At 43.1% G+C, this 21,871-nt stretch overlaps 1 protein-coding gene across 1 annotated transcript in view; it reads right to left on the reverse strand.

The window, feature by feature from the left end:
* The window catches only part of USP22 (ubiquitin specific peptidase 22), a 74,670-nt gene that overhangs the window by 25,619 nt on the left and 27,180 nt on the right, over positions 1–21,871 (reverse strand). Inside the window, exons 3-7 of the mRNA XM_064279427.1 lie at positions 9,245–9,358; positions 7,721–7,822; positions 6,875–7,044; positions 3,330–3,477; positions 1,139–1,244 (exon numbers count right to left, since the gene is read on the reverse strand). Coding sequence (XP_064135497.1) covers positions 1,139–1,244; positions 3,330–3,477; positions 6,875–7,044; positions 7,721–7,822; positions 9,245–9,358 — 640 coding nt within the window. The remainder of the gene's footprint in view (positions 1–1,138; positions 1,245–3,329; positions 3,478–6,874; positions 7,045–7,720; positions 7,823–9,244; positions 9,359–21,871) is intronic.

Genomic DNA, 21,871 nt, shown 5'->3' on the forward strand with positions numbered 1-21,871 from the left:
TTTTTAAAAAATGAAATGGAATTAAAATAAATACCAGAGTGCCGAGGTTAAATCACAAATCAACGCACGCTCCGTCTGGCTCCCAGCGCTCTGACTCCGGCAGCAAGCAGAGAGGCTACACTTACAACAAACGACAGACACGGCCACAGAGAAAACGGACAAGGAGGCCTTTGGGAAACTCTCAGCACCCAAGGACTGGCTCTGCCTCTCTCCACAGACAACACCAAGTCCGCAAGGTTTTTCAAGGAGGAGGAAAGGGGGATGACACAAATGCAGAGGGACATAGCGTAAAGTAATAGCAGACCTGCTTAAAATGCAGACAATTTTAAATACATCTTTTTTAATGTTAAAAAATAAGTCATACAGGAATGCAAAAAACACTAACACCCATGTGCAGACACTGCGTATACAACGTAAAAATAGAGATTCAGCCTTCAAAGAGCTCACAACCATACTTTTAAAAGTTTCCTTATAATTATAAAACGCTATCTGGAAAATTATCAGTTCTTCAGAAAGGCCAAAAACACTTCCAAAAATTCACATTTTTCCATTATTAAAAAAACTGGGGCTCTCATGCTGTCTTGTAATAGAGGCTAGGTCCTGCGTTCTCTAAGGCTCATCAAACGTCAGTAAAAGTATCAAATGTGGGGGTATGCTGAAAAGTTTGAATCTGTGTTCTAGTCCTTGAAAAAAAGGCAGCTCTTATTTGGTTTCTGGTGTCCAAGACTAAAAGAAAGTGGAGAAATGCGGGAAGAAGCCTCAAAGAAAACACCGCTAGTCATGGACAATGAGAAAGGGGCCTTACCATGGCTGCCTCACACACTGACCTTAGCCCAGAGGCCTCCCTAAGAAGGATGGTCTGCTCATCATCTTGGACAGCATTTAGCACTCACGTAATCCATCATTTCTTTTGTGTGTTCTACCAGAGCTCAAAGACTGATACTTTTAAAACTTCAGAACACAATAATTTCTTTTGTTGGCTGGAAAATGCACCGTGATGTTCAATAAAGCAACATCCACAGTGACATCAGTTACACGGACAGGACAGAGAGCCCGGTACGTGGGCCCACCTAGCCCAGACTAGATGCCCTTCGGCGTTCCGGAGGAACACCCAGCGCCTGTGCAGCTGAACACTTACTGGCAGACCTGGCAGGTGACATCCGACTGCAGCCCACCCGTAAAGATCTGGTCGATGATGCAGTTGCAGTGATTGGGGTTGTTGGCCTTCTTCCCGTTATCATCACCTAGGGGAGAGGACAACAAATGACTCGAGTCCAGAGGAGACTGCAGCTTTGTGCCACACATCAGGGAAGAAGCTTATCCAGCAGATACACAATAAAGACAGTAGGGCTGAAGCTTTATAAAGGTATTTGATGTTTACCACATAAACAGAGAAACTTGTGGGGGCAGACCAGCCAGTTTACTATATTTTGATGAAAAATGACAGTACTCGGATTGCCAATGTCCTTCTTTCTTCCATTTCCTAAGATCTCCTAAACGTCTATCTTGACAAGAAAGCACATCTAACGTCCAATTAACAGGGGAGTCACTGATTTCCTTTTTCATCTGCAGAATCACTGAATACTTCCAGTAAGGCAGCACAACAACCCTCCTCGGGAAGCCACCACCTCTCTCCCCACACTAGACATACTGCCAGTTTAATATGGGGTGTTTTGACTTCAGTAAGCCGTACCACATAGCTCCAACCCAGTCTTTACCCAAGAACCCGTTTTGCTCACCAGCTCCTGTACTCCTGAACTTTAGGGGAACAGTTTCTGTTTTCAACTCAGTTGCATCTAAGTAAGTACCATTCTCATTTTCTCTAGTTCATCCCAAGTTTTATTTAGGTATGTGTGTTGACACACGAATGCAGAACTTAAATAGCAGAATTTAAGAAATACTCATCTGTAATATATGAACCCTGGTGGTGTAGTGTTTAAGTGCTATGGCTGCTAACCAAAGGCCACCAGGTGCTCCTTGGAAACTCTATGGTGCAGTTCTACCCTGTCCTATAGGGTCACTGAGTCGTAATCAACTCATTGGCAACGGGTTTGGTTTTTTTAGGTTTGTATAATGTAATATACAGGAACCTGGCTGGCACAAGTGGTTTGCCATTGGCTGGTAAGCTAAAGGTTGGCAGTCCGAACCCACCTAGCTTCTGTAAAGATTACAGCCAAGAAAACCCTACTGAATACTTCTACTCTGTAACACGTGGGGTCACCAGGGGTCGAGGGCTGACTCAACAGTAACAAACAACAACATAACGTAGTACATACCATATATATCCTATATAATTTTCATTCAACTAGAGAATGAGGATTGTGTGTGTAGCTCTATCATCTAACTAAAAAGTATCAAAAAAGTTAAATTATTACAGAGGAATAAAGGACGGTCTCTTTGTCTTTTCATAACATTTAAACTTACGGAGAAAGCGCAACCCAGAAGGATCTCAATTTCATGCAACAGAACGTTTAGAATACGGAAAAATACATACTGGAAGACATAAAGAAAAATAAACTGAGCTATGTGGTTCATAAAAGTATGTGGTTCAAAATGCACCCTGGGCCTGGCTACGTGACGTACTGGTAAGCTGGCAACTCCAATGCAGGACTGTGATGACCAGATTTCTAAGTAGAATTTCACATTCCTTTTCAGGCCTTTCAAATAGAATCATGTCAGAGAAGTAGATCACAATGGTCTTGTTCTGTTTTGTTGTATGAACATTTTAACAACAATGTGTTTTCAAAGAACTGATTTTTAAATACAGTTCTGCTGGTTACAGAAGGCTCTCAATTATTTTCAAGTAGCTGAATTAATAATTTAAAAATATTCTTTCACAGTGCTTTTTTCTGCTTGTAAGTTATGTCTCATACTAAGAAACCAAACCTTACCTAAGCTATCAAGCAACTTTTATTCAATCCCTATGGCAAACATCTGGTATATGTTTTCAGTAGAAGAAAAAATAAACACACAAAAAAGCAGAATTTAACACCCTCACGGTTATCAAAAGAAGCCACTGTATTTCAAGTTTAGGTTGCTTCTGATTTGTAACTGAGGATGCCACAGACCATTTGTGAAGCAGCCCAGTGCCCCTAAGAGAAACCGACACAGAGGTTTTAAAAGCCAGCTAAGTAGGCCATTGCAGAAATACGACCTGGCTCTTTAAAAGACATCAGTTTAAGAGAAAACTAGTCAAAATACAGCTGGTCACTCGCAACCTCCAGAGAGGACAGTGCAAACAGCCCTGTTGTATCTCTCGTTCATAGGGAAAAGGTTAGTCCTGCACCCCGAGGGGTGGCGGGGGAGCAGACTTGGTGGCAGGCCCCCACCTTTGCAGTGCCTATGGAGGACATCCAGTGCCGCAATGAGGAACTCGTGGGCGTCCTGCTGCTCGTACCCCGCCAGGTGCCGGGCGTGCGTCCACACCAGGTGCAGCAGCTTGTACGGGATGTGGGGGGACCGGTGCCCGGAGTAAAACTGCTCCGAGAGAGACAGACACATGGGGAAAACACTCGTCATCGACCAAGGTTACACTCTGAACACAAGCACAATTAAAAAATATATATATATATATACACACACACACACACGCTTGGACTTTATTATGGCTAGTTTGATAAAGAAAACCCTGATGACACAGTAGTTAAGAGCTATGGCTGCTAACTAAAACGTCGGCAGTTCGAATCCACCAGGCGCTCCTTGGAAACCCTATGGGGCAGTTCTACTCTGCTTTTAGGGTTGCTATGAGTCGATGGCAACAGGTCGTTTGATAAAAATGATTCAATTTACTTTTTTTCCACAAACTCTATTTTTATTTTGACTCACTGGACTTTTTGAGTCTACATATGGTTTCTCCCTTTCTACCAGCTAGTTTCCACAGATAATTCTAAATGATGAATTATGACTTGCAAATATGAGAGCAAATGCAAATAAAAACAACTTGACTTGCCCAACATTAGCTTACTCAAAGCACTAGCTAAACCAACCCGCACACGCATCTGCCCACACTTACACCTGGAACCACACCTGCTGGAGTAGGACTCAAAACACTGCAGTGAGCATGCATAATTCCAGGAGCCATCAGCTACGCACCATCCTTGCTCCAAGGCTAACTACAGCTGGCTCCAGGGCCTGCCAGCCATCTCGACGAAGCAAATACTCCACCGAGTCCCTTATGACACCACCCTAGCAGCACAGAGCACTAGGTAAGAATCCAGAAGGTTCCTCCCTGGCTGCTCAGATATGGAAGCAGGAAAACGTATTATTGTCTGATATAAGTATTTCAGGTTTTACCTTCCGAGGTAACATCTGTTAAGTCTGCTTAGAGCGCATGCACCATATGCCTTATCTAATAGCAGATCTGTAATTCTAAATTCCAAAAATAATCATGGAAACAAAATGACATGGTAACAGATATACTATTATTAATTGGTAATAATGAAATTAGCTTTGTTTCAAGTTCCAAACGGGCTTACACGCACCCACAGTACTCATCCACTTCCCATTAACCGGCAGTTGTTTACACGGAAGCCAGATGAGGTGGGCAAGGAAGTAAGAAATACCAAATTCCTAAGTAGGCTTAGGGTTATACTTACTAGTACAGAGATGAGGAAAAGGTGAGAGGGCGAGGGACACATATAAGGAAAGGAGACGCTAATACGCTTATCTTACAGAAAGAAGAATTCAGAGCTGCTCTTGACAGATGACAGAAAACTGCTAATCCTAACAGAGGATAAGGAAGGTGAGGCTGGAGCACACAGAACAAAAACGAACTATATTTCTAGATACTAGCAATGGACAATTAAAAACAAACTAAAAATAGTACTACTTACAATAGCTTCAAAAACATGAGCTACTTAGGGATAAATATAACACAACATGTGCAAGCTTTGTATACTAAAACCACAAAACACTGATGAAAGAAATTTAAGACCTAAATAAATGGAGAGATATACTACAGACAAATATTTCTGTCCACACAAAAAACCTGTACACAAATGTTTACATCAATTTTATTCATTATCGCTAAAGACTGGAAACAACCAAATAAAACTTCCAACTGGGGATGGATCACTAAGTCACGGTATCTCCATAACAATGGAACATGAGAACACTTGAGGCGGTAAATTACTGACAGAGGCAACAAGGATGAACCCCAAATGCCAAACTGGGGAAAGCTAGACGCTATATAACTCCATTCACGTGCCATTTGGAAATGGAAACTATAGGACAGAAGACAGATGTGTGGTTGCCAGGGCTGGGGTGAGGAGGATGGCATCAGAGGGCACGAGGGAACTCGGAGGTGATGGGACTGTCCTGTAGCTGGATTGTGGCAGTAGTGACACAACCGTATGCATGTGTCAAAACTCTTAACTATATACTGTACGTAAATTACATCTTCATAACATGGGTTTAAAAGCAATCTAATAGAGTTGAATTTATCACCTAACTGTAGCAGTTACAACTATAAAATCCACGAGTCTAAGTGACACAACCCCCATGGATTCCTTCCCCTCACACCCGCTTCCTCTCACTCTAGCCCAACCAGTCTCTTTCAGGCATGCTCACCACTGCAACCCAGCAGTCATATGTCATACTTAGGACACGGTTAGACTAGACCAGGACTCGGCAGACAATTCTGAAAAGGACCAGATAGCAAATATTTTTGGCTTTGCAGGCCACAAGGGCTCTGTCCCAACTACTCAACAACTACTATTCAACTTGGCCACTGTAGCAGAAAAGCAGCTGCTAACCAGTATGTAAACAACGGGTGTGGCTCAGTTCCAAGAAAACTTTACTCCCTGAAACAGACTAGGGTGCTGTTTGCTGACTCCTGTGCCAGGCCTTCGTGTGCAGCTAGAGTCTCTCAGCCAGCTGTAGGGCAGCATCCAGTTTTTAGTTGGGCCCCTGAGTTGCTGCAGCTCGGAGAACCTTATCTGATGTCAGTGAGCAGGCAGTGCAGAGGCTCCAGCCTCAGCGTGTCTGACCCCAGGCTGGAGCTCTGTCATGCTCTCACGGTTGATGAGGAGTCACCACGCTGAGAGGTAGGACACAGATACATCAGGGCTAGAACCTGACAGTCTAGGCAGGGAGGCACAGGATGGAGGCTTTCTGGAGTCCCTGACTGAAACAGAGACAAAGCACTCTTTGAGTGGTCTGGCCGCAGAGGAGGGTCCACCCTCCTGGAGAGTGAAGCCAGGAAGAGGAATGGGGACATTCATACCCACACTGCCCATCCTCCCCAGGTAAGGACTGCACTGGGGTCGGAAAAGCAGGTGGTGGAGGACGAGGGGGAGCTACCCACCAGTTACGGCTCTGCACCTTCCTCTCAGTCAGAGGTGTGCCTCTAACACCCAAAGTCTCTAACAACTCTAGTAAAAAATGTCTGTCATCCGTAAAGAATGCGCATACTAAATATGTACTCGCTACAAAATTAGCTTTCCTTTCGTTGTTGTTAGCTGCCATCAAGTTGGTCCCTGGCACATGGCAACCCCACACACAATGGGACTGGACCACTGTGATCCACAGGGTTTTCACTGGCTCATTTTCAAAAGTAGACTGCCAGACCTTTCTTCCCAGTCTGTCTTAATCTGGGAGCTCTGCTGAAACCTGTTCAGCATCATAGCAACACACAAGTCACCAGTGACAGATGGGTGGTAGCTGTCCTTGAGGTGCACACACTGGGAACTGCGCCCAGATCTCCCACGTGGAAGGTGAGACTTCTACCACTGAGCCACCACTGCCCTCTTTCCTTTACTATAAAAAAAAATTTTTTTTTTTTTTTTACTATAGTCCACCTTATTTTTTAAAAAGGGCAAAAAATAAAAAATAAATGATTGCAGAAAAGCCTCCTTGAGGAAGCCAGTGGCTGCACCTCCTGGAAGAGTGAAGACATCTCGCAGACCAGACACGAGCTGGGGCTCTGCATCTCGCACTTGTGCCGGTCGGAGAGGAAGAAGTCTCGCAGGAGTGGTGTGTGGGTGAGCGCCTGCACGATGCAGTTCATGAAGCATGTGTTCCCGAGGTTGATCAGCCCTCGCAGGCCTAGGGAGGAGCAGGCAGGGAGAGCACTGTTACCTGAGCATTGAGGCACACGCTCTGCTCAGTCCTAGTGATGCAACACCTGCAGCGCTCCACTACGTGTGTGTGCCATCACTTGCTTTTACTCATCATTCACCAAACAATAAAGGGTAAGAAGAAATACAATGTTTTTTCTAATATTTCTGCCACTTTCATATGAACTATACTGAGGACTGTTCACCACCATCACACCCACCCCACTTCAGCCTTCCTATGTTTTGAGCAGAATTACCCAGAGATTTTCTAGAGTAACAGTCAGGTCAGAGTGAAGGCTTTCCCCCTCAAAAAAAAAACAAAAAAGCCTTTTCTGTTATTTTCTACAACTCATTTCCTCATTTCTTCGAAAATGTGATGACCACTCCATGCCCCTACACTGTTCCTTCTGTCCCTGCAGATCACTGCGCCCATTTTCAACCAGCCAAAGTCAGCTGAGCCTGCCACCCCAGCAGACTGTCAGGGCCACATCCTAGCCCATCCCCAGGCCTTAGCAGGGAACAGGTGTTGCAATACAGGGCCTTAGGAAGAGTCTCCTGGAGTTATATAACCCACATTTACGTTGAAGCCCTGAGGAAGTAAGCCCAACTCAGCGGTTGCTACAGGAGAATGAGCAGATACGGCTGCAAGCACGTCCTCCACCTACCTATGGTGCAGTTAGAGGTGATCTTTCTCCTTTTCGGGTTGTGCTTCAGCAGTTCAAGCTCCCGTTTGGTCGGTTCCCAAGTTGAAAACTTCTCCCCAACACCTAAGTAGACAAAATAGTTTCAGGCACTGCTAGCAACGTTTTCATTAAGGGTGTTCATAAATGAAAGTTGTTAAGAATACACTTTCCTATCGGATTGCATTTCAAAGACAGAAGTCCCTAAAGCCCTACTATGCCAAGATGGCCAAAAAGAACACTCACAGGAGTTTCTTTTATAGACTGTGCTGTGAACAAGCTACGCTTCCATACAAAGAAGGAAAACAGAGCCTTCAATTAAAGCCACTCTAACACAGTGTCAATATGGTGGTTTTCCACATCTAGTCCTTGCATAGACAGATCAAAACACTAGCAGCAATGGGAAATACTTGGCAACTTGGATGAAGGACTCTACTGTGAACGAGAAAGTGGACTTTTGAGCAAACTAAAATACACTCAACTTACCGAACAGCTATGTCCCATAAAAGAATCAAACCAGAGACTATGATGATTTAAGTACATATAATAAGCGTCATATTTCATTCTAATAATGGTGCCTGTTCGGTGCCACCTAAAATGTCTGCATAATTCAGTAACCTTTAAGGAGATAGCATCTTGCTGCCAGATGGAATTGTGAAATGATTTTAGGAGAATTCCATGTTCTTCTGTGGCATGTGTTTACTTAGCTCTGTTCCAATGTCCTGCACAAATAAATCATCCACTCAGACTAAACTGCAATGTTGTTCTATGTTCTGAGGGGGAGGAAACAGGAAGCTGAAGTCAAACAGATTGTTCTCCAGAAGAGACTTGTTAAACACAAATAATTCTGGTCGCTGAGGGAACCTATTTCTAGTCTTCCTTTCTCAAAAAAGGGGGTTGTTTTTGAAGCAGAACAATCAAGGCAGAATCTGTTAAACGGATGCCAGATTTATATGTTCTCTTTATAGACAGCGAGCTAAGAGAGTTGGATAGTTCTGCCATTGGAGAGATACGCATCAGTCCACTGGGTAAGCTATATCTATTACTGTCACTGTGAACTGGCAATAATCATTTGCTGGAACTGAAAACTCAAAGAAAAAAATGTGAGAAACCAAGATGAGTAATAAAAGAAAATACATGCATACAGTTTTTGTGTATCTCAAACTCTACATGTATCCAACGAAGAGTTTATGCAACATGCAGAGAAAGTGTCAGCCACTGAGTCATCAGTATGCACACTGGTGACCGTTACAGGGTGAATCTGTATCCCCCCAAACAGATGTTGAAATCCTAACCCTGGGACCTGTCTACGTGACCTTGTTTAGAAATAGCATCTCTGAAGATGTTATCAATTAACATGAGGTCACAGCGGAGTAGGGTGGGTCCCAATCCTGTCTTGACTGGTGTCCTCATAAAAGAGAAGAGACAGCAAGGACACCAAGCGACAGACATGAGGGGACCGCAGGCTTAAGACACAAATCAGGGAGACAAATGTAAGCAAAACCGGACCTTGCATTTTCCACGCTTTCCGCTGTTCCTCTTTGGCAATTATCTCCATGTCTTTGTCGTATATGTAGTCCTGACACAGAAAGCAATATATACCTCCATACGTCAGGTCTATGGCTGAAAAAAGGAAGGAGGGAAGAAAGGGGGTTAGGGAAGAGACGTTTAATTGAAAATTAAAAGGTAACACCTTAGGATACAAAGTTATGAGTATAATTAAGGCCCTGTGGCTATGTGACTGGATGCACCATTTTCTGACTCTCAAATCATTACACTCTGTTACAGAAGGAATCCTCCCACTCCAGGGCACTTATCCTGAGCCGTGGAGAAAGCATACTTCCCTGCTCTGGAGGTTCCAGCCAGGGTGAAGGAGTCTGAGTGAGCGAGAGCAGCACCCACATTTTGTGAAGCACCCCATACTCAAGTTATCTGGGCCCTCTGCCTTTCTCCCCGTAAGTGTGATGCTTAAAACAAGAGTGAAATGTCATGGAATATGGTAAATTCACGAGGACTCCTAGCCACCTGACGCCACTGTTTCACTGCATCTAGGGTTTCCCATACTCACTACCGCCACAAAGGAATGCAGGGGCTGTCTGCCTACTCTTGCTCTGAGGGCAGCGGGCAAGTGTTTTCTGACCAGACAATCCTGACTTCTCGACCCAGACCTGCCTACTGCCACCTGCTGGCAGGTCTTATACCTTGTCTCAACTGCACTATCTAAAAATAGGAGTACGCCTGTTGCTCTTGATTGCTTCAGTATGAACATCAGTACTTTGAGCCCCTCTGAAGAAAGGCACTACCTCAATTCACCAACAACAAAAAAGCTGGGGAGGAACTTATACTCGCCAAGCAATATCAGATGTTTGGGAGGCACTGTAACACAGAGGAAAGAACCCAGATTTAGAATAACGGTTATCAATTCTAGCTCCAGCTCCTTGCTATATAATCTTTGAGAAATTACTCCACTTCTCTAAGTCTTGGTTTCCCCAGTGGTAAAATGGCGATGATAGTAGTACTAACGCCTCATAGGATTGTCTGATAAATTAATACGTATAACTTAACTAAGGTATACCCTTCTGGTAGACAGTAATGTCTTAATAAATCACTAAGTTACTATGCCTTAATTATGTGACTCTCTGAAGACCTCTAAAGCAGATCTACTAAACAACGATTTAAGAAATAATAAACAAAATAACAATTTACAGACCGAATGCCTACTGTCACCCCTCCCCCCAACCTGGCAAATTCACAGGGGCCATTTTAAACGCCTCCGCAGGGCTGGTTGGGGCTCACTGCCTGTTGAGGCAAGACATCTACTAACAGAAGCGGCCCAGCATGCAGACGGCAAAGTGACAGCTTGCCAAAGGCAGGCTTACAATGATGATGACGGAAATGTTGAGGAAAGCAGAGCTCGATGAAAAACAGGCCAAGCAGACAGACAACAGCAGAAACACCCACACAGGGAAAGCTCATTCCCCTTAATGATCTCCACTGGTTGTTTGAAAGTCCCCCTGGATGAAACCTGTTTGGAGGCCCTGATGAGGCAATGTCTGCCATCAAGGCAGAGCCCCAGAAGAATTAACTCATAGCCAAAACTACCCCTCTAAGGGCAATGTTCCGACTGCACCGAGACACAAGGACAAAGGACGAGAGAGCCCTGGGCGAAATGGCCCCCAGTAAATTATGCTCCACAGCTTTTTGATATTGAACTAGAAGAACCACCTTTGGGCAATTAAGGCTCATTTTCAGATACTAAACAGTCCTGCTCAATTAAAACTCCAATTTCACATTGCCTTCATCCCAGCTCAGGTTGAACTCAAAGTTTGGGGATCCTCAGTTAGATAAGCCATCTCTACTTTTTAAAACTATAATATACTATGTCTATTCTTTTGTATATTTTACGTACAAAATATAATGAATAAAACTGCTTTAAAAATTCATAAGAGTAAGTATCAATGCCCACTGCAATGCAAGGCTAGGTGTTTGTCTGATCAAGCCTACTTGGTTGTGATCAAAGACCTAAACTGACACACAAAGTACTTGCTACGTGTCAGACACTGTTCTGACATTTCGTGCCTGTATGTTTATAATTTTTGTCTGCTAATTTAAGGTAAAAAACTAGGGGTGATCTAAAAAGTCACTTTTCTGTAGTTTCCCAATTGACGTTTCTTTCTTATTGTTGAGTTCTTGTCTGTATCAGGAAACCCTGGTAGCGTAATGGTTAAGTGCTACGGCTGCTAACCAAGAGGTCGGCAGTTCAAATCCACCAGGCGCTCCTTGGAAACTCTATGGGGCAGTTCTACTCTGTCCTATAGGGTCGCTATGAGTCAGAATTGACTCGACGGCAGTGGGTTTGGTTTAGTTTTGTCTATATGAAGAGAGGAAACGTTCTTTTCCTACCTCTACATGCTTTGGCATTAATCTCTCTCAAATCGTATACTGGTTCTTTTATCTGCTTTAATTACTTGCTAAAGAAACTGTTGCCTTCCTGGAAAGCTTTCCTCAAGTATATGAAAAATAATTATCCCGCAAACCCAAAACCACCTGAAATAAGCCAAATGGTAAAAACAGGTGTTATAAAGCCTGTGGCAGGTTCTATTTCTTACAATGCAACTTTTTAACTCTTTACTCTTGGCTGATGCAACGTAAACCACAACTTCCTCCTCTTTCCCTGAAAGCCTCTCTCCTCTGTTCTCTCCAGACTGACCCTTCTAAGGAGTGTGGACCCAATCGTGGCTCTTAGTCTCTGTCTTCAAAAGAAAAAAGAAACCATCTCTTGACTATACCAGCTCCTTCAAGATGTCCCCTCTCAGAGCAGTGCTCCCGTCTCAGAGCAGTGCTCTGGCACCTGAACACCATGCTGTCTCAAGCTGCTCAACTCTGCTCGAGTCCCCAACCAATCTACATGCAGTGTGGAATCCTGAACTGGACCTTACAACAGAGTAACACATCGGTAGGAAAAAAAAACAAACAGTGAAATCTGAATGAATTATTAATAATGAATAATAAACTATTACCAAGGACGTACTAATGTTAATTTCCTTAATTTGACAAATTAACTTGATTCTGTGAGATGTTAACATTAAGGGAAGCTGAGTGGAGGGTCTATAAGAACCCTCTGTACTAGCTGCGACTTCTCTGTAAATCTTAAATTATTCCAAAATAAAAAGTTTAGTTAAAAAAAGTCAACCAATAGCTTGCTATCACTAAGTATTTGACTTATTGCTAGTCCCCATTTTTCTCAACTTGTCTGCACCACGTGAGTGGAAGGATTCACGCTCCTCTCTCCTACTCGGCCCCTTTAACTTACAACACAGCCCGCTCCCCATTCTATCCTCACAGCTCTCATCATTCCTGTCCCACCTTCTCTGCTGCTGCTTCCACCTGCATCCTCTACCTAAACCAAAAACCAAGCCAGCTGCCATGCAGTGACTCCAACTCATGGGGACCTCGTATGTGTCAGAGTAGAACTGTGTCCACAGGGTCTTCAATGGCTGATTTTTCAGAAGTAGATCGCTAGGTCTTTCTTCCAAGGTGTCTTTGGGTTGACTCAAACCTCTAACACTTCTGTTAGCAGCTGACCATGTTAACCCTTTGTACCACCAAGGAACTTGCACTGCTTTTATTTCTCCTTCTTCTACACTCTTCCCCTCTGCCCACGGGATATTTGTTCCCACAAGCTTAATAATGGTTGATTTACAAAGTGCCAGTTCTGCAGCCAATTATTTTCCTCCACTCCAACCTCAAATTTCCAAAGTGCCGTTGTTTACTTCTATCACGGTGTTCTGCCAGCACCTTAATTTCAGTGTGTCAGGACAGAATACATCATTGTTACAACCTATGGACGCCTCTGTGCTGAGGGTTCTACTTTTAATCCAAGATACGTAGAAACTCCAGAACCTGGTACCTCAGAATCTCTCCCTTCAGGGTGGTGGTTGTTGGTGTTGTTAGGTGCCATTGAGTCGGTTCCAACTCATAGCAACCCTGTGCACAACGGAACGAAACACTGCCTGGTCCGGAGCCATCCTTACAATCGTTGTTATGCTTGAGTTCATTGTTGCAGCCACTGTGTCAATCCACCTTGTTGAGGTTCTTCCTCTTTTCCGCTGACCCTGTACTCTGCCATGCATGATGTCCTTCTCCAGGGACTGACCGCTCCTGACAACATGTCCAAAGTATGTAAGACACAGTCTCGCCATCTTTGCCTCTAAGGAGCATTCTGGCCACACTTCTTCCAAGACAGATTTGTTCATTCTTTTGGCAGTCCATGGTATATTCAATAGTCTTCACCCATACCACAATTCAAAGGCGTCAATTCTTCTTCGGTCTTCCTTATTCACTGCCCAGCTTTCACATGCATATTATGCAACTGAAAATACCATGGCTTGGGTCAGGCGCACTTAGTCTTTAGGGTGACATCTTTGCTCGTCAACATTCTGTAGAGGTCCTTTGCAGCAGATTTGCCCAACACAATCTGTCTTTTGATTTCTTGACTGCTGTTTCCATGGCTGTTGATTGTGGATCCACGCAAAATGAAATCCCTGACAACTTCAATCTTTTCTCCATTTATCACGATGTTGCTCATTGGTCCAGTTGTGAGGATTTCTGTGTTTTTTATGTTGAGGTGCAATCCATATTGAAGGCTGTGGTCTTTGATCTTCATCAGTAAGTGCTTCAAGTCCTCTTCACTTTCAGCAAGCAAGTTTGTCTCATCTGCATAACTTAGGTTGTTACTGAGTCTTCCTCCAATCCTGATGCCCTGATCTTTTTCATGTAGTCCAGCTTCTCGTATTATCTGTTCAGCATACAAATTAAATAGGTATGGTGAAAGAATACAACCCTGACACACACCCTTCCTGACTTTAAATCAATCAGTATCCCCTTGTTCTGTCAGAACAACTGCCTCTTGATCTATGTAAAGGTCCCTCATGAGCACAATTAAGTGTTCTGGAATTCCCATTCTTCGCAGTGTTATCCATAGGTTATGATCCACACAGTCGAATGCCTTTGCATAGTCGCTAAAACACAGGTAAACATCCTTCTGGTATTCTCTGCTTTCAGCCAGAATCCATCTGACATCAGCAATGATATCCCTGGTTCCACGTCCTCTTCTGAAACCGGCCTGCATTTCTGGCAGTTCCCTGTCCATATACTGCTGCAGCCATTTTTGAGCGATCTTCAGCAAAATTTTGCTTGCGTGTGATATTAATGACATTGTTCTATAATTTCCACATTCGGTTGGATCACCTTTCTTGGGAATAGGCATAAATATGGATCTCTTCCAGTCAGTTGGCCAGGAAGCTGTCTTCCATATTTCTTGGCATAGACAAGTGAGCACCTCCAGCGATGCATCTGTTTGTTGAAAACATCTCAATTGATATTCCATCAATTCCTGGAGCCTTGTTTTTCGCCAATGCTTTCAGAGCAGCTTGGACTTCTTCCTTCAGTACCACTGGTTCCTGATCATATGCCACCTCTTGAAATGGTTGAACATCGACAGAAGATTTCAAAGGGCGGCTTGAGAAGACAAAGTAAAGTATTATAATGACATGTGCAAAGAGATGAAGATGGAAAACCAAAAGGGAAGAACACACTTGGCATTTCTCAAGCTGAAAGAACTGAAGAAAAAATTCAAGCCTCGAGGAGTTGCAATAGTGAAGGATTCCATGGGGAAAATATTAAACAACACAGAAAGCATCAAAAGAAGATGGAAGGAATACACAGCACAGAGTCATTATACCAAAAAGAATTAGTCGATATTCAACCATTTCAAAAGGTGGCATATGATCAGAAACCGATGGAACTGAAGGAAGAGGTCCAAGCTGCTCTGAAGGCATTGGCGAAAAACAAGGCTCTAGGAATTGATGGAATATCAGCTGAGATGTTTCAGCAAACAGATGCAGCGCTGGAGGTGCTCACTTGTCTATGCCAAGAAATATGGAAGACAGCTTCCTGGCCAACTGACTGGAAGAGATCCATATTTATGCCTATTCCCAAGAAAAGTGATCCAACCGAATGTGGAAATTATAGAACAATACCATTAATATCACACTCAAGTAAAATTTTGCTGAAGATCATTCAAAAACGGCTGCAGCAGTATATCAACAGGGAACCACCAGCAATTCAGGCCGGTTTCAGAAGAGGACGTGGAACCAGAGATATCATTGCTGATGTCAGACGGATCCTGGCTGAAAGCGGAGAATACCAGAAGGATGTTTACCTGTGTTTTATTGACTATGCAAAGGCATTTGACTGTGTGGATCATAACAAATTATGGATAACACTGTGAAGAATGGGAATTCCAGAACACTTAACTGTGCTCATGAGGAACCTTTCCATAGATCAAGAGGCTGTTGTTTGGACAGAACAAGGGGATACTGATTGGTTTAAAGTCAGGAAAGGTGTGCGTCAGGGTTGTATTCTTTCACCATACCTCTTCAATCTGTATGCTGAGCAAATAATCCAAGAAGCTGGACTATATGAAGAAGAAAGGGGCATCAGGATTGGAAGAAGACTCATTAACAACCTGCGTTATGCAGATGACACAACCTTGCTTCCCGAAAGTGAAAAGGACTTGAAGCGCTTACTGATGATGATCAAAGACCACAGTCTTCAGTATGGATTACACCTCAACATAAAGAAAACAAAAATCCTCACAACTGGACCAATGAGCAACATCATGATAAATGGAGAAAAGATTGAAGTTGTCAAGGATTTCATTTTACTTGGATCCACAATCAACAGCCATGGAAGCAGCAGTCAAGAAATCAAAAGATGCATTGCCTTGGACAAATCCGCTGCAAAGGACCTCTTCAAAGTGTTGAAGAGCAAAGATGTCGCCCTGAAGACTAAGGTGCACCTGACCCAAGCCACGGTGTCTTCAATCACATCATATGCATGTGAAAGCTGGATAATGAATAAGGAAGACTAAAGAGCTGACGCCTTTGAATTCTCGGGTTGGCAAAGAATACTGAATATACCATGGACTGCCAAAAGAAGAAACAAATCTGTCTTGGAAGAAGCGAGGCCAGAATGCTCCTTGGAGGCAAGGATGGTGAGACTGGATCTTACATATTTTGGATATATTGTTAGGAGGGATCAGTCTCTGGAGAAGGACATCACGCTTGGCAGAGTACAGGGTCGGCGGAAAAGTGGAAGACCCTCAACGAGGTGGACTGACACAGTGGCTGCAACAATGAGATGAAGCATAACAACGATTGTAAGGATGGCGTAGGACCAGGCAGTGTTTTGTTCTGTTGTGCATAGGAGATGCTATGAGTCGGAACCGACCTGATGGCACCTAACAACAACTACTACTTATTCCTTAAAGTAGCCATCACAGATGAATTCGAATGAAATAGGGCAGGTGACAATTGCTGATATTTTCCTATGAAGATGTCACCTACTCATGCACTTACTTAACAAGTCAGGTGTCTCTTCCCAGAGCTCCACAGAAGAATATATAACACAAAAAGAAAGGGGGGAAAAAAAACTGTGTTTTAAAGGCTTTAGATTTAATAAGAAAGACAAAATTGTAACTTGTTTCTCATAGAAAACAACTAGAAAGTAATTCACGATGATGAGCTGCTACAGAAATCCAAAGAAAAATAAAGACATCATGTGACAGGCTTATTCTGGATAAAAGTACAGGTCTGGAAGAATGGTTGGTGACAAAGAAACGGCCATGGTAAAGAACATAAGCAACAATTTTAAAATATTCTTAGTTATGTCATGGTTAAACCTGTCCAGGCCATTAAGCTTTATCTTACCACTACGTTTTTGATTCAAATTACTGAGTTCTTTCTTCCCCCACATAAATATTGAGTATAAAAATTACTGAAAAAGTAAGTTTCAGAATCACAATTTATTTTGTCCTATAAAGTGGAGACTAACTGTGGCTCTACAGTGAAAGGGTAGTTTTTCATATGGATGGCCCTAACAAAGAAACCATAAAATCAAAGTATGGGTCCTGATGTGTACCTTATTCACATACGTCATAAAGGAAACATCAAGTTAACAGAATGAATTCACACCACAGATTTCTGAAGTGATTTCTACAGACGATGCTGGGAAACAGTAAGATTCTTCAGACAACTTTAAGTATAAATACATTTCTAGTTTTTCCCATTTTCTAAAACCCTTTTGACCACTGTGAATCATAGCCCAGGGGTAATAGCCTAAACTGCCTGGTATGAGAATCCAATATGGCAGGGATGCTCTTCATCATGTTAAAAGGGAATGATTAAGTAGATACCACAGGATTCTATCCCATCCATACTCTCTCAGCATCGTCTTTTCCCTTCAGTTACACAACTTAAGGAAGTCGCCAGTAAATGCCCAGCCTCTCTGCTCATCTACAGCAGGCAACCAGCTCATCTACAGCTGATGAGAGCGCCGTACACCATTAGTTCTTCCAAAAGGACCGGTTAGCTCACAGGCAGAGCTTGAGTCCCTAGTTCCAAGCAGCCTTTTTGTACATGCTTGCTATTAGTTACTAGCTGCGAATCAGACACATCCAATTAAGATGCCTGAGTTAGTACAATTCCATCTTCACTACAAAAAGAAAAAAACAAACATCTTTACTGCTGATACGCATTAAATTTTTCTTACTGTGGTGAAAATACACTTAACAAAACATACACCAACTCAACAATTTGTAATGTATAAATTTAGTGACACTGATTACATTCATCAAATCGTGCACCATTCTTGCCATCCATTTCCAAATCATACCACCGTAACAGAAACTCGATGCCCGCCCCCGCCCCAAGCAGAAACTTCAGCTTTACTCCCCTCCCTCCACCCTTGGTAACCACTAATAATCTTTGGTTTTCATATATTTGCTTGTTTTATGTAAGTGAGACCACGGACTATCTGTCCTTTTGTGACTGACTTATTTCACTCAGCATGTTTTTTTCCAAGGTTCATCCATGTTGTGGTGTGCATCAGGACTGCATCTGTCTTTATGGTTGAGTAGCAGAGTCCATTGTGTGTATACACATTTTGCTTATCCATTCATTTGCTGATGGACATTTCAGTTGTTTCCACCTATGGCTCCTATGAAAAATGCTGCAATGCACATCGCTGTATAGGCATATGTTTGTGTTTCTGCCTTCACTTCTCCTGGGTCCACACCTAGAATTGGTACTGTTGGGCTATACAGTAGTCCTGATGTTCCACTTTTTGAGGAATCACCAAGCTGCCTTCCACAGAGGCTATACATTCTCACTAGCAATGGATGATGGTTCCGGTTTCTCCACAACCTCACCAACACTTTTTTTTTTTTTAATCTCTGCCATTCTAATGGCGGTGAGATGATCTCATTGCGGTTTTGATTTGCATCTCTCTAATGGTTAATGGGGGCCCTGGTGGCACAGTGGATAAAAGTTCACGCAGCTAACCTAAAGGTTGGGAGTTTCAAATCCACCAGCCGCTTCTTGGAAACCCTACGGAGCAGTTCTATTCTGTCCCTAGAAGGGTCCCTATGAGTCAGAATCCAGTCGATGGCCATGGGTAATGATTAATGACATGGGACATTTTTTTCATGTGCTTGTCAACCATTTAAATATCCTCTTTGGAGAAACAGCTGGATACTCGATTAAACTATGAAAAAATTTTGAGGTAAATTATAAAATGAATCGAGTGGAATTTGTTCTGTGGAATTTTCATGCTTTAACAAACTGGCACACTACATGTCACCTACAAACTAAAATGACTTTTCCTTTACAACAACCATAGATGCTGCAAACAACATGACACTGAAGTGATGGTTTCCATGTGTCCACGAAGAAGCAACTAGCTTGTAAGAACACCAAATTGTAAGAGATCTGTTTTACCTTAAATGGTATCAATTCTTAAAAGAAAAAAATTGATTGCGCAGAGTAACAAAAACCTCAGCTAAAACCATGGATTTTTTACTTTTACTATATACGCTGCTCACATAAAACAACTATGGGATTTACATTAATTTTATCCAAAGAATTTGGTCTTTGTCTTCAGTTCCTGAGAGATAATCTCTAAAAAGCCTTGAAAATGTCTTTGATAAGGGCTCCAAACCAAACCTAACAGGTTAGCTGAAGTTATGAGGTGACTTTTGCTTGATGACCTCACGATATGGACATCAGGGGATGGGCTGGCCAGGGCAGAAAGACAGCCTCATGGTATCAGCCAACATGGCTGCAGCACTTCTTCCTCCAACTGTAGCCACCCATAGCTAGGTCAGATCTCAAAAGTTAAAGACACACACACAGTCCTCCAGACTGCCCAGTCTGCCTGAGACTTCACACGCCAGCCACAAGCTCAGGAGTCCCCACAATAAAGCCCCCAAGAAGGATCTGGACACAAAAGCTCCATGGACTTTCTGGTTGGTGGAAGACATCGATGCATGTGGGAGGACAGGGCATCCCTTTTGGGGACATGGAAGCTCCACAGTGGGAATCCTCCCAGACCTTGCTCTATGCTTCTCTTCCTTTGTATTCTTTTTTTGCTATAATAAAGCTGTAAATGTAAGTACAGCACTTTCCAGGAGTTCTGTAAGTTGTTCTAGTGAATCACCGAACCCAAAGGAATAGTGGGAGCCAGCAGGTCAGAAGTGAGGGGGTCCAGGAGCCCCTGCATTTACAGCTGGTGTCCTGAAGGGGTAGAGGAAATCCGTAAATTTGTAGCCAGGTCAGAAGTCAAGGGGGGCAGGGGCACGAGCTTGCAGCTGGCATCTTGAAGGGGTAGTGAGAAAACCTCAAATTTGTTCCTAGCAGGTCAGAACTGAATATGCCATGGGGACTCCTGAGCTTGTGGCTGGCATGTGAAGTCTCGGGCAGACTGGGCAGTCTGGAGGACTGTGTGTGTGCCCTTCAACTTTTGAGATCTGACCTAGCTCTGGGTGGCTACGGTCAGAGGAAGAAGTGCTACAGGTATCAAAACTGAACGGAGAACTGAAAGGTAGGGATCTGTTATATTCTCATAGTTGATGTCAGGAAAAGTCTATCTGATATTTATACTTATACACTCAAAAATGATCCTCATTATTCACAGATACTGTATTTACAAAATTGCCTAGCTTCTTTGAGCCATTTGCTTTTTCTGGAATCAAAATGGCCTCCCTATATGCATATATCAACAAACGATGTAACACGCAAGACACCACAGTATAACAAACTGACAGGCAAGTGGTGGACCCGTCCCTGGAGAAGGATGTCATGCTTGGTAAAGTAGAGGGTCAATGAAAAAGAGGAAGACCCTCGACAAGATGGATTGACACAGTGGCTGCAACAACGGGCTCAAACGTAACAATGATTGTGAGGATGGCACAGGACCAGGCAGTGCTTCGTTCTATTGTATGTAGAGTCACTATGAGTTGGAACTGACTCCACGGCACCTAACAACAACATATGCATACAAAATAACTACTCAAAATAAACCTTATGTTCAAATTTCAGTGAGTTTTGATTATTTTTTAATAGCAACAAACCACAGAACTTCAGAAAAAGTCTAAAAATATTCTTAGCTGGAATTTTTAGGTCTACATGAAGTACTTTCTAGAATGGGACCTCTGGCTTGGACCTTTGGAAAGTGATCTTCTTAAGGGTGTCTTAACATCACAACAGCTAACACAAAACACTATTTTAGAGGAGAGAAAGAAGCACCTAATGACTACAGTCAGGAAATGAAACCAAGAGTAAACTTTGTTTTGTATTGCTTCCAGAATCTACCACTACAGTTTCAATTTTTAGGTATATTATGCCACATACAGTGTTAAGCTAGCCTTTTGTGACTGTGATAGTGGAAACAAGGAAAACCCATTACAGAGAGCGGTAAAAATCACCTATATACACCCAACTCCACACACAGTATAAAGCTTGCCTTTTGTGAGTGTCATAGTGGAAACAATGAAAACCCATTACTGAGAGCAATAAAAATCACCTATGTTGGCATTAATGGCCCAAATACTGCATTTAAGACATTTCTCTGTAAATGTCTGCTTAACTCTTAATTATGCATTTCAAAGACAAAGGGGAGGCTCTTGATGTTCCATCAGCAGATAAGGGACTGAAGGTGGCAATCCATGATTCTCCTGGAGTCCAGGTTTCTGGGTTCATGGAACTGGGGTGACCACCCAAGCCATCTGCCCTTAGGTGTCCTTTTGAACCTTGCGGGAGCTGGTTCCCTGGAGTCGCCTTCAGGTCTAACAGAGCTCAGTGAACAGCTTAGTGGAGAGTGTTTTGCCTACGTACAGCCATCTTCCAGAAGCAGGAACTCCAGGGTCTGACTAGAGGCTGTGTTTTAGGACATATAATGTGTCCCCTGGTTTCTGTTCCTATAACTGAGGGACCCTGAAACCCTGCTAGTGCTTTGATGTTATCACCTGAGAAATTAACGTTAACGATGACCCATATAACCTGCTTCCACTAGTTCCCTCTTTGGAGCACCTTCCCTTCTAGATGATGTGTTCAGGTGATGCTGCCAATTTGAATAGTATCTATTCACAATAAATACATTCCCTTCCACTGATTTTTTGTGTTTCTCTGCCCATTGTGGTTTTTGGCAATGGTCTCACACTAATTTTGGCTGAACATAACCAACGTTAAGCCTCAGCAATTTATCATCTGGGGCCCTGGTGGTGCAGTGGTTAAGAGC

Source organism: Loxodonta africana, chromosome 2 (assembly GCF_030014295.1).
Source record: "Loxodonta africana isolate mLoxAfr1 chromosome 2, mLoxAfr1.hap2, whole genome shotgun sequence".
Taxonomy (NCBI): Eukaryota; Metazoa; Chordata; class Mammalia; order Proboscidea; family Elephantidae; genus Loxodonta; species Loxodonta africana.